This window comes from Myxocyprinus asiaticus, chromosome 17 (assembly GCF_019703515.2).
Source record: "Myxocyprinus asiaticus isolate MX2 ecotype Aquarium Trade chromosome 17, UBuf_Myxa_2, whole genome shotgun sequence".
Classification (NCBI taxonomy): domain Eukaryota; kingdom Metazoa; phylum Chordata; class Actinopteri; order Cypriniformes; family Catostomidae; genus Myxocyprinus; species Myxocyprinus asiaticus.
This window is the reverse complement of record NC_059360.1, coordinates 2,581,301-2,595,214: the sequence shown is the minus strand read 5'-3', so window position 1 is coordinate 2,595,214 and position 13,914 is coordinate 2,581,301. Positions and strand designations below refer to the sequence as shown.

The 13,914-nt window shown below is 39.6% G+C and overlaps 1 protein-coding gene across 2 annotated transcripts in view; it reads right to left on the bottom strand.

Annotated features, from left to right (window-relative positions):
• The window catches only part of LOC127455380 (dihydrolipoyllysine-residue succinyltransferase component of 2-oxoglutarate dehydrogenase complex, mitochondrial-like), a 41,755-nt gene that overhangs the window by 6,908 nt on the left and 20,933 nt on the right, over positions 1-13,914 (bottom strand). For both annotated transcript variants that reach the window (XM_051723235.1, XM_051723236.1), the window contains exons 11-14: positions 5,762-5,892; positions 4,903-4,976; positions 3,352-3,435; positions 2,693-2,860 (exon numbers count right to left, since the gene is read on the bottom strand). In XM_051723235.1, the coding sequence (XP_051579195.1) occupies positions 2,693-2,860; positions 3,352-3,435; positions 4,903-4,976; positions 5,762-5,892 (457 nt within the window). The remainder of the gene's footprint in view (positions 1-2,692; positions 2,861-3,351; positions 3,436-4,902; positions 4,977-5,761; positions 5,893-13,914) is intronic.

The window sequence follows — 13,914 nt, the reverse complement described above, 5'->3', positions numbered from 1 at the left end:
CTATCTAATATTGTGCTGTTCATACTATACAATGATTTATTGCTTCTTTGTTGAATAATACAGATGATAAAGAGCTTTAAAAATAATCACATATTAAATCGCAATATTGGTAAAAAAATAAAAAAGATTTTTAAATTATTTTCCAAAATTGTTCAGCCCTAGCCCTAAGTGTGAACTTCACGTCCTAATTTACGTGAGAACTTACGCACAGCTGATGCAACCCTACACTGATTACTGCCAGCCCTGTTCAATCAAATCAACACCTAAATAGAACTTTTTCAGTAACATGAAGTTGGCTAAAAGTTCTCACCCAATAGCACACTATGCCAAGGTCGAAAGAAATTCCAGAAATGATGAGGAAAAAGGTGATTGAAATACATCAGTTTGGGAAGGGTTACAAAGCTGTTTCAAAGGCTCTGGGACTCCAAAGAACCACAGTGAGAGCCATTATCTCCAAATGGAGAAAACTTGGCACAGTAGTGAACCTTCCCAGAAGTGGCTGGCCTTCCAAAATTCCTCCAAGAGCACAGCGACGACTCATCCAGGAAGACACAAAAAAGCCAAGGACAACATCCAAGGAACTGTAGGCCTCTCTCGCATCAATAAAGGTCACTGTTCATGACTCCACTACCAGAAAGACACTGCCCAAAAATGCCACCCATGGAAGAGTGGCGAGGCGGAAACCACTGCTAACCCAGAACATTAAGACTCGTCTGAATTTTGCCAAAACACACCTTGATGATCCTCAAAGCTTTTGGGAGAATGTTCTGTGGACTGATGAGTCGAAAGTGGAACTGTCTGGAAGACAGGGGTCCCGTTACATCTGATGTAAATCAAACACAGAATTCCACAAAAAGATCATCATACCTACGGTCAAGCATGATGGTGGTAGTGTGATGGTATGGGGATGCTTTGCTGCTTCATGCGACTTTTAATAATTGAGGGAAATGTGAATTCTGCTCTCTACTAGAAAATCCTAAAGGAGAACGTCCGGTCATCAGTCCGTGAGTTGAAGCTCAAGTGCAACTGGATTATACAGCAAGACATAGATCCAAAGTATAGGAGTAAGTCCACCTCTGAATGTCTCAAAAGAAGCAAAATGAAAGTTTTGGAGTGGCCTAGTCAAAGTCCTGACTTGAACCCGATTGAGATGCTGTGGAAGGACCTTAAACGGGCAGTTCGTGCTCGAAAACCAATGTGTCTTTACTAAAGCAGTTGTGCAAAGAAGAGTGGGCCACAATTCCCCCACAGCGTTGTGAAAGACTGATCTCCAGTTATCGGAAGTGTTTGGTTGCAGTTGTTGCTGCTAAAGGTGGCACAACCAGCTAGCAGGGCAGTTAGTTTTTCACATATGTATTTACCTATGTATTTCACATTTCTGTATTTTCTGTTTACTCAGGTTGCCTTTGTTTATGTTATATCTCGTTTGAAGATCTAAAACAATTCAGTATGAGAAATACACAAAAACAGAAGAAATCAGGAAGGGGCAAATACTTTTCCAAAGCATTGTATTTGTTTCAGTTGAAGCCATCAGTCAGCTTTATTTCAACTTCATTAAAAAAAAATAATGTTTAATAGCAGAATTCCTGATGATGAACTGCACTACCCGTGATTCAGAGGGGGAAAATCCACCAATCAGAGAACTGCAAGCAACAAAGTGCGGCAAAAGAGCTCTGCAGCTCTGTCCACTCCCATGATGCACTGTGAATGATGCAATCGAGTCTACTTATATATTGTATATATCTGAATATTTTGTAATAAACATAAAATATACTGTTTTTATACTTATAATCAACAACTTCAGAATCAAGAGTTTGATTTTAATTAGATTTTAGGAAATCCCTATAGAAAAAATTAATGGGAAAAATACTTTTTGATTCACCGCAAATGTTTGCCAGAAGTTTGCAGCTCTTCGCCGGTAGTGGTGAACCTCCAGCAAAACTTTGGCAACAATGGACATTTTGCCGCAAAGCTCATCTGCATGTGAAAATGATCAGTGGTGAATTTACGGCAAGTTTGCCATGAATTCTTGATTTTTGTAAGGGTTGTCACATTAATATAGAATTCCACTGATGTGCGGTCACAGGTGTATGTGTGTGTCTGTATATATTGGCAATTGTAATGCCTTTGAAAGTGATTCAGTCATAATTTTATATACATATTTGCTTAACTGTTTGGAGTCCATGATTTAAACTTATGAATGTTTTATATTTGGTTTTGTGTTCGTAAATTTCCAAATAAAAAGTTAGAAGTCAAATGAATGGTATTACTGAATAGTTCATTCATTTCTAAAACATGTTTCTTATATTTAGAAATAAATAGTAATTTTAAAGCATATGTATAAAATCATGAGCACTCCCATGAGATGAAGACTTAACTCAAATAAGTAACCTTATAAAAGATGTTTAAATTTACATGGAGAGGGTCTCCTCATGGGGGCAGCCATGTTAGAATCACATGACCAGCCGAATACTACTTGCCTAATCTTCTGTTACCACTCTTTTATTGGACACTTTCACTCATGGATTAAATTAATCATGGCTGACTGTGAATAGTGATTTCTACAATGGCATCAGTAATGATATGTAGATATCGCTACATAATATAAAATGACTGATAATGTGATATGATTTTGTTCATACCATCCCCACCCCTATGAGGCACAAGACTAGACATTAATATCACATCTAACCTTCCCACCAACAGCCACAGGCCTGTCAAAAATGCCGTGCATGCCCAGAATGGCCGACTGTGGAGGGTTGATGATCGGCGTCCCGAACATGGATCCAAACACCCCTCCGTTACTGATGGTAAACGTGCCGCCATCCATATCCTCCACTGCCAGCTCATTTTTACGAGCCTATACAGAACAAAAGAAAACACGTTTCAAGACATGAAAAAGTACAAAAAGCATCCGATTCAGACCAAATTTTAAATGCGTGTATTTGCTAAAAGTTTACGAGCTCAAATCTATCAGACAAACTCAAAGCCACAAAACTTCAATTTTGCTATTTTGTGCCATGAGGTCTTCAAGGCAGATGCATTGAGTAAAACGTTTAAAAAAAAAAAAAAATGTGCCGAGTGTTCTGATTAACTTTGAAAATGAACAGAGTCCATTTAAGGCATAAACCGCAACATTATTCAGAAATTACATGGTTTGATATTTTCGCTTCTCTTGACATGTGCCTCGTCAGTGACACCACTGCTGTTTTTTAAGGTCATGTAACATTTATCTTAAAGATTTCTGGTTAGCTGTGCCATTTGCAACTAAATAATCATATCTTCAGCCTGCACAAGCATCCATTTCTCTTTCCAGTGTGTAATGTGAATCATTTCAGCGAAAGCGCTCACCTTTTCTCCAAGTTCATTAATGGTTTTCTCAATGTCAGCGAAGTTCATTCCTTCAACACTTCTAATCACCGGCACCACGAGACCCTGAGAAATTACACCATGTTCAACACAGTTACAAAATATATTTCCACTTCATATAGTCATTATTATAACTGCACTTCATACTGATATAATTGCCATCTTTTAAAACAGAAATCAAATTTAAAAAAATTATGATTACTGATAAAAATTTTCTGAAAGATATAGGGCGTGACGAGGAGGAGGGCGGGGCCGGCCCCCAATCGGGCTAATCAGCCAAGGAGAGGGATAAGGTCGAGCCGGATGCGGCAGTTCGGGAGAGAGAGAAACACACATGGCAGATGCGTGTGGCTCTCTCTCTCAGTTCAGTTCACTTTATTTCCACAGAACAGTTCATTGTGAACGCAACAGCCTATACATCTGTGATTAAAACATAAAATAATACAAAAACACCTCCAACCATGATTTATATTTCAGTGATTATTATCATCATTATAATTATTATTTTTACATTTAGAATTGTTTTTATGTCTTCATTTGTGTAAGTAATTTTCCGCCTGCATGTTTAGACGGACACTTGCCTGACGGTAAATGGAAAGGTGGTTACTTATATATATATGTATATTATTTTTTTATCACTTCATTATTTTATTTGCTTTTTCGTTTCGTTTGGAGTGCAGTTTGAATTTAGAAATGTATTTGATTTAAGGTTTTCGTTTTTTAAATAATTTAATTTTCAATGCAAAATCACTAAAGCAAGAATATTCACCGATCCAACAGCCCGGGGGTTTCCGATGTAATTGGATATTGCGATATATATATATATGGTGAAGGAGGGAACAAAACAAGTTTATTCACACATGATGTATTTTCCCGGACAATGAAATACCCGACCGGTAGAGAATACACAGATGAAGAAGGTTCTTTGCCAGAGAGATGTTGCCCTTCACAACTGTTGTAAAACCATCTTTCAAAAAGTTTCACAACACACATTTTAATTGCACTTAATGTTTTTCCAGTTTCATTTGAATTTTTAGTTAAAATAAATAAAAAAATAAAGTTCAAAGTTTGAAATCAAGGTGTCTTGCTTTATTGTGTAGGCTTAACCCTAACCCTGCTTAAAGAAAATTACCCCATAGTACCACCTACCGTCCAACCAGCGGTATTACCAGTGTTCGTCGGTTTCCTGTGGAGTTTTTTTTTTTTTTTTCTCCGACCAACCGACCAATCAAAACTTGGTTGACCAAGACTCTTCTCATCGATTAACGTTTGGTCGACTATCAGGGGGCAGCCCTACTTTTTATCTTTCATTGTGGCTCTCTTTAAAATTTTGGCCTGTCATGTGTTCAACAGATACAATCCATGCTCAGTGTAAATGTACTTTACAAAAAATGTAATATCGGTGTATCCCTACTTATTTCTTTTTATTCTGAGGTGACGTGACCCAAACATGTCTTCATGAGATTAAACCCCTTGCAGTAGCTTTATAAGAGCATTATTAGAGGTCATGAGGTGATAATCAGCAGAAATTACCTTTGGTGTAGCGACTGCCACACTGATATCCACATAATCCCGATACACAATCTCTTTGGTTGTATCATCAATGACTGGAAAGATAAAAACAATAAAGCAGCTTTCTTAATATAAACTTATACAGCCTTTATACTGATTTTAGCACACATTCATGTACTTCAGTGTTTGTCCTTCGTAACTGAAAACGTGTGGCAAACTGCAGTTTAACTTTGCATTTTGCAAGTTTGCATAATATTTAACTTGCCCTCTGATTTTGTTTTGAGTGTTTTTGAATTAGATTGTGATTTTTGTTTTTATTTTGAATGGTGTGGAAAAGCAACTATAATGAATAAATGTTTATCATTCACACAAGTTATACAGAAATATGATGACACGATTTTTTTCAGATTTGTTGGACAGCAAATGTTCTCAGCAGAAACTCTGTTGTGTACTTTAGTCTTTTCTGTAAGCAGGACGAGCAGTTATATGTAAATATCAGATGGAGAGCATGAAACGGGGTGATGCTTCTTGTGAGTAAAGGACTGTGCAAATACAGACACATGCTGGCTCGATGAAAGTGTGTTAAATGTGGTGTTGTATGTAGGCCAAGCCAATGAGGTTTCAAAAGAAACAGGCGAGGGGGGGCAGAAAGGTGATCTGTCAAAAGTGTTCTTTAGACTAGAAACAGACGACCACAGAGCCACAGACGCTCACCAGTGGCTTCATCTGAAGTGGCAACATTAAGAGCTGAACTAGTTTGAGGGTTAATATAGTGAAACATGTCGAAGATCCAATTAGCGAGGACATTTTCAGCGCTCCTCACCCGTGTAGGGTGTAATCTGATTACAAAGTAATGTATTGTGTGTGTAGAGGCACGTACCAGCATTAACAGCAGGCTGATCCGTAAGGGCGTACGCAGCAGCTTTAACAAATGCCGACATGAAGCCCAGTTTAATGCCATGTTTCTTCAGGAAAGCATCTTTATATTGTGTCCTCATCTCTGTTATGTTGCTGTCATAGAGAAAAACAGGACAGTATTAACATGTAACACAACCACAAACAGCTGTTGTAAAGAATAATGGGTGGTTGACATGAAATACTTCTGGGAAATTGACACATCCTGCATTGTAACAAGCTATAAATGAAGTTACTGTTTACAAAATAAACGCCCTGTGGAAGCTCTTCCAAACAAGGACAACATGGTTATCTCACAATTCTGTTCAATGAACAATACGAGGTTCACAACACAATATATAAGAACACTTTAATGGCAAATTATGACCGAAAATTGTGTTTATTTGGCATTACGTGGGGTTGGTGCCTGAATATTTAGCAGTACTTTTAAGACCTTATGAAACAGTTAGGCCTCTTAGATCTTCTTGTCGTGAACTGTTGGCTGTTCCAAGATCCAGATGCAAATCAAAAGGTGATAGAGCGATTGTAGTGAAGGCCCCACGATTATGGAACAGCCTGCCAGGGATATTACATTTGCTGAATCTGTGACCGTTTTTAAGTTTCGTTTAAAAACTCATTTTTATAGACTTGCTTTTATTAATATGTGAATATGCTGGGTTTAACTGTGTTTTTGATTTTATGTTTTGTGAAGCACCTTGTGCTTAGTTGCTAAAAGGTGCTATATACAGTGCATTCAGGAAGTATTCAGACCCCTTCATTTTTTCACATTTTATGTTGCAGCCATATGCTAAAATGCTTTATTTTTATTTTTTTTAAATAATCATTTTTGATAACTTTACAAATTTATTAAAAAGAAAAAACTGAAATATCACATGGACATAAGTATTCAGACTCTTAACTCAGTACTTAGTTGAAGCACCTTTGGCAGCGATTAGAGCCTCAAGTCTTTTTGGGTATGATGCGACAAGCTTTGCACACCTGGATTTGGGGATTTTCTGCCATTCTTCTCTGCTGATCCTCTCAACCTCTGTCAGGTTGGATGGGGACCGTTGGTGGACAGCCATTTTCAGATTGGGTTCAAGTACAGGTTCTGGCTGGGGCACTCAAGGACATTAACAGAGTTGTTCCTAAGCCACTCTTGCATTGTCTTGGCTGTGTGCTTAGGGTCATTGTCCTGTTGGAAGGTGAACCTTTGACCCAGTCTGAGGTCCTGAACGCTCTGGACCAGGTTTTCATTAAGGATACAGTGCATCCGGAAAGTATTCACAGCGCTTCACTTTTTCCACATTTTGTTATGTTACAGCCTTATTTCAAAATGGATTAAATTCATTATTTTCCTCAAAATTCTACAAACAATACCCCATAATGACAACGTGAAAGAAGTTTGTTTGAAATCTTTGCAAATTTATTAAAAATAAAAAACGAAAAAAATCACATGTACATAAGTATTCACAGCCTTTGCCATGACACTCAAAATTGTGCTCAGGTGCATCCTGTTTCCACTGATCATCCTTGAGATGTTTCTACAACTTGATTGGAGTCCACCTGTGGTAAATTCAGTTGATTGGACATGATTTGGAAAGGCACACACCTGTCTATATAAGGTCCCACAGTTAACAATGCATGTCAGAGCACAAACCAAGCCATGAAGTCCAAGGAATTGTCTGTAGACCTCTGAGACAGGATTGTATCGAGGCACAGATCTGGGGTAGGATACTGAAAAATTTCTGCAGCACTGAAGGTCCAAGTGAGCACAGTGGCCTCCATCATCCGTAAATGGATGAAGTTTGGAACCACCAGGACTCTTCCTAGAGCTGGCCGTCTGGCCAAACTGAGCGATCGGGGGAGAAAGGCCTTAGTCAGGGAGGTGACCAAGAACCCGATGGTCACTCTGACAGAGCTCCAGCATTTCTCTGTGGAGAGAGGAGAACCTTCCAGAAGAACGACCATCTCTGCAGCACTCCACCAATCAGGCCTGTATGGTAGAGTGGCCAGACGGAAGCCACTCCTCAGTAAAAGGCACATGACAGCCCGCCTGGAGTTTGCCAAAAGGCACCTGAAGGACTCTCAGACCATGAGAAACAAAGATTGAACTCTTTGGCCTGAATGGCAAGCGTCATGTCTGGAGGAAACCAGGCACAGCTCATCACCTGGCCAATACCATCCCTACAGTGAAGCATGGTGGTGGCAGCATCATGCTGTGGGGATGTTTTTCAGTGGCAGGAACTGGGAGACTAGTCAGGATCGAGGGAAAGATGAATGCAGCAATGTACAGAGACATCCTTGATGAAAACCTGCTCCAGAGCGCTCTGGACCTCAGACTGGGGCGAAGGTTCATCTTCCAACAGGACAACGACCCTAAGCACACAGCCAAGATAACAAAGGTGTGGCTCCAGGACAACTCTGTGAATGTCCATGAGTGGCCCAGCCAGAGCCCAGACTTGAACCCGATTGAACATCTCTGGAGAGATCTGAAAATGGCTGTGCACCGACGCTCCCCATCCAACCTGATGGAGCTTGAGAGGTCCTGCAAAGAAGAATGGGAGAAACTGCCCAAAAATAGGTGTACCAAGCTTGTAGCATCATATTCAAAAAGACTTCTGGCTGTAATTGGTGCCAAAGGTGCTTCAACAAATTATTGAGCAAAGGCTGTGAATACTTATGTACATGTGATTTTTTTTCGTTTTTTAATTTGCAATAAATTTGCAAAGATTTCAAACAAACTTCTTTCACGTTGTCATTATGGGGTATTGTTTGTAGAATTTTGAGGAAAATAATGAATTTAATCCATTTTGGAATAAGGCTGTAACATAACAAAATGTGGAAAAAGTGAAGCGCTGTAAATACTTTCCGGATGCACTGTATCTCTGTATTTTGCTGCGTTCAGCTTTCCATCAACCCTGACCAGTCCCCAACTGGTTGTTCCAAACTTCTTCGATTTAAGAATTATGGAGGCCACTGTGCTCTTGGGAACCTTCAATGCAGCCAAAATGTTTTTGTATTCTTCCCCAGATCTGTGCCTCGACACAATCCTGTCTCTGAGCTCTGCAGGCAGTTTCTTTGACCTCATGGCTTGGTTTTTGCTCTGATATGCATTTTCAGCTGTGATACCTTATATAAACAGATGTGTGCCTTTCCAAATCATGTCCAATCAGTTGAATTTGCCACCGGTGGACTCCAATCAAAGTGTAGAAACATCTCAGAGATGAACCAGAGAAATGGAATGCACCTGAGCAAAATTTCAAGTGTCATAGCAAAGGGTCTGAATACTTATGTCTAGTGTTGTCACGGTACCAAAATTTCAGTAGTCGGTACCGATACCAGTAGAAATTTCAAGGTTTTCGATACCAATTTCGATACCACAGCAAAAATATGCTAATATGATAATGTGCTACTGAACACACCAGTTTAGTTATTTTTAACAATTTAATAATTATGTTCCATTTTTTTTTTTAGAGTTCAGTTTTATTTCATCATCAAAATGGTGTCTAATCAATTAATTCTTAAAACTTTTAACATGTGAAAGTAGAACTTTTCAACGTCATTGCATTTTTTGCCAAACTTTTATTTAATAGCGGTCATGCTTGTGATATATTGCTTAATTATTATTACTACTACTACTACTACTGTGAATATTACATTTTACTATACAGTTGTAATATATTTGTCACAATTTCTTCAATTTCTACCAGTACTGCAGAAACCCTGGTATCGTTTTTATTTTAGTATCAACTTGGTACCAAAGTACCGGTATTTTTGACTACACTACTTTTGTCAATGTGATATTTCAGTTTTCCTTTTTTATAAATTTGCAAAGTTATCAAAAATCTGTTTTTTGTTTTGTCATTATGGGGTATGCAGTGTAGATTGATGTGAATAAAAATATTTTAAAGCATTTTAGCATAAGGCTGCAACATAAAATGTGAAAAAAAAAAAGAGGAGATCTGAATACTTTCTGAATTCACTGTAAATAAAATTATTATTATTATTATATTGTGACGAGGAGGAGGGCGTGGCCACGCCCGGTGCTGAATTGTCCTAATCAGCCAGAGGCACCAGTTCGAAAGAGAGCACACGAGGCCGCTGTGTGTGTGTCTGTGTTTTATGTTATGTTTCAGTTTCTTTAAACCATTAAAAGTTTACGTTCACTACTCAGCCAGTTGCTGCCGCCTCCTTTCCCTTAAGCAGAGACTTTCCCCGTTAAACTGGTGCCGAAACCCGGGAAGGAGGAGTGATGTGCTGTCGTGAAGTCCTCGCTGCTTCCATCTGCCGGGAAGTGGAGGAGTCTCTGCCGGCCGCTGTGAGTCGGAGGAACCGCTGGCGTCCGCCAGGAAGCGAATGAGCCGTGACCATCCGCCAGGGGTCAGAGGACTCGCTGAAGTGGCTAAGGACCAGCAACCCTGTGTCCAGGAACCGGCGAGCAAGTTTTTCTCTCTCTTCTCTCTCTATATCTCTCCCCCTCACTCTTTCCCTCTCCCCTCTCCCTCCCCTCCTCTCTCCCAGGGCTCCAGAGAGGTGGGGAAGACCTGAAGGCAGAAAGATGTCCGGAAGGGCAACACCTCCCCTCCAGGAAGGTTTTCTGGAAGTTTCCCCGGCCTGAATCGGGCAGTAGAGGAGTGTGACAAGGAGGAGGGTGTGGCCGGGCGTGAGGACGCATGCCCAGCATTGAATTGTTCTAATCAGCTGGGAGGGGGATAAAGAAGAGCCAGAGGCACCAGTTCGAAAGAGAGACACACGCGGCCGCTGTGTGTGTGTCTGTGTTTTATGTTATGCTTCAGTTTCTTTATACCATTAAAAGTTTAAATTGACTGCTCAGCCAGTTCCCACCTCCTCCTTTCCCTTAAGTAGAGACCTTCCCTGTTAAATATATTATTATTTCAGAAAAATGTGAGCAAAATGCAAATTGGAATTTCAGAGTTCTCTAATACACAATATGAATGTTCATATTAAGAGTTTCTCAGATACCTTTCACTATAAGAGAAACATGTCCTGAAAAATATGATAGGTTGCAAAGGACAGCTCACTTGGTTCTATCTCTAGCCTAGCTCAGTGACATTGTTTAGAGGGGGAATATAAATATACACACTATATGTATATGATGTAATGCATCTAAATTATTTACATTGTAATATTTATTATATATTATGATATTGTTCATATTCAGCATCTTGTTTAATCTTGCTTTTAAGCACTTATTGGGGTAACAAGGTAGTATGTGTGTGTTCGCAAAAGAGAGAAAGAAAGAAAAAAAGAACGAGAGAGAGCAATAAATGAAACGTAAAAGCCTGTGAACAAGTATCAATGTTCTTTTATCCATTCTACTTTTCTATGTATTTATTCCATTCATTCTATTTAAATTATTTCTTTATTTATTTGGCAATGTTTTATGGTTAAAATTAAACTGCATGTTTCCACTGACTGTGAAGTTTAACATGGAAAAGAGCAGATCAAGTGCATGGAGTGGCTTGTCAGCAGAGTTTGTTTTTTCCTGGGGATCTTTGGCTAGATTTTTGGTGCCATTTGAAATTCTGTTTCCAAACAGGATCCATCTCCATTGCTTTCTCTCTTATAACGATTGTGTCCGGTAGCTTCAGGCTTGTTTCGCACCTGTGAACAGTGACAGACATGATCTGCCTGCTCTCCAGCTCTGACAGCATTTGAACTGCGCTGCTTCACAGAGAATGCTTGGCTTTTGAATAACCCAACTACCTTGCTGATGTGCAGAAGCATGTTTCTGAGAAAGTTCACACTCACTGACTCATGAACAGGGCTTGACATTATCATCCACCCAGTGCGTGTAGAAATCAGCCGTGGGAGGTAACTCCATTACTCTTGCTAGCCACTTTGGCAGGTAGCCCCAGCAAATGTAATTGTATTCATCTCGCGTTCAACGCTTTGTAAGCAATAAACATCACACCAGATATCTTTCACATCTGACACTCGCACCTCCATGGGCGAATGAAGCACGCTTTCGTGCAAACCAGAACAGTACACACACCAGCATGCTGCAGAGATAGAGACAGGGCTATAGGACAGCACAGAGCAAAACTTGCGTGATTCAGTCAGACTTCACACGATATCGCAGTGGCCGGCGGATACCACAAAACTTATGACACATTTTAATTCTACAGAGAACTTTCTAGTAAAAAGCTCTATATGGAGGAAGTTGAACCTCTCAAACTGCTAGACAGCCCTGACTTGAAACAGCACTGACAAGGTAAAGAGACCACAGTGTGCCATGCACCAACATTGATTACAAGGTTTTTTAAAACAGAAAGGAGGAATTTCTTTATCTATAGATGGAAAAAAGATTATGTATTTTCCATTTATGGAATGGTACAAGCAAACTAAATGGTTTAATCTAACTAACATCTCATTTTGTACTCCATGGAATTATTAACTGTGAAAGTTGTTGTTAAAGGTTTCTTAATGTGTGTAGGCAAATTTTTCATAACAAATATTATAGTTATTTTTTTAGAAAGACTATCTGCTATACATTAGCCTAACCACAGTATTGTGGAGCTGATCTGTGGTTATGGCCTTATTACAAATGGCAATGTTAAACAATGAAAGAACAATGGTAAACTTTCATAAGGGTGTAACAAGGTTCTTAAGATGGGTAAGGAGGAGGCAGGAACCAGCTGAACAAAGTAAAACCTTAATAAGAAATTGAACTCAAACATAAACTGCAAAACAAACAAATTCACACACACAGCTTCGTGCGTCTCTCTCTCCCGAACTGGCATCTCCGGCCCCCCCTTATCTCTCTCCCGCTGATTAGTCAACTCAGCGCCAGGCATGCTTCATCACAGCCCAGCCGCGATCCCCCCCTCCTCGTCACACTCCTCCAATGCCAGATTCAGGCCTCTGCAACACCGGGCGATGGCACTGGACCTCACCTCCCGGCAGACGGCAGCAGGCTCCTCTGCCACCCGGCAGACAGCTCCCCTGCACCCTGGCGGACGGCAGCGAGCTCCTCCAACATCTGGCAAATCGCTCCTGTACCACCGCACCATATCTCCTCGTCATCACGACCCTCCAACAGCGGTGAGGGCTCTTCGACAGTTCTCCGACTGTTTTCTTTGTTTTTCGCCCTCAAGCCTGTCTAGATGTTCATCACTGATTGTTTTATGTTGTTTGCTGTTGCCAGCTGCCTTTGAAATTCTCTTTCGTTTGAAAAGTTTTTCATCTGGACTGTTACACTTTGTCCTAACCAGACATAATACGATAAGATTCCAGCGACAAGCTGGAATCTTATAAAAAAAAAATCAAAAATAGAAAGCCCTGTTTCTGTGGTCGTCGGCATTCTATCAATCAATATTATGTTATGAAATTGCATATAATAATGATATCAGCTGTCAAATGTTTGTAATAATGCGTAGAAGTATTTACACTGAGTTTACATTTATTTGTATAGTGCTAAAATGGTACTGTCTCTTTAAAGTCTTCAGTATACTTTGTTTTTTGCATGACGAATTGTCTCGCACACAGTGGAGTGCTCAGCCTTTCAAAGTATACTCTTTTGAACGGAACCGAAGACGAAGGTGTTCGAAGCAAAACCAAAGTTTACTTTGACCTTAAGAAAGCCGGCAGTTCAAAGAACGCATATTTTCAGGGAGTCGCACAGTTTCTTTAAAGAATCGTGCTTTGTGTGTTGGAATGAATATTTCTTTTTTACTTTTTGATCAACAACTGATGGCAAAGAACAGAAAGAATATTAAAAGACACCTTATTCACTGAAGATGGTGTGCGTGGACCTTATATTTGATGGACAAACACTACACGGAAGAAATATTGCGTTGTAATTTCAAGCAATTCAGTACATTAACAAAACAAGGATTTTCCAGGTATTCCAATATTTACATTTCTAGAAGCTATACTCAAGCACTTCAAAGACCTTGTGCAAACCATGTAAATAGTGTGGAACAAAAAGAGTCAGAGATTTTGATGTTTGACAGGGTTTCATTCATGATCACATGGAATTTCGCCTCGATATGGTTCAACATTTATTTTGGTTTGCAATATTTCTAAATTCAATTTATATTCCCATCAGTAATTGGCACCAAAGAAAAGAAATGCTTTTAATCAGCTCAAATTGAGATGAAACATTTGTGAATT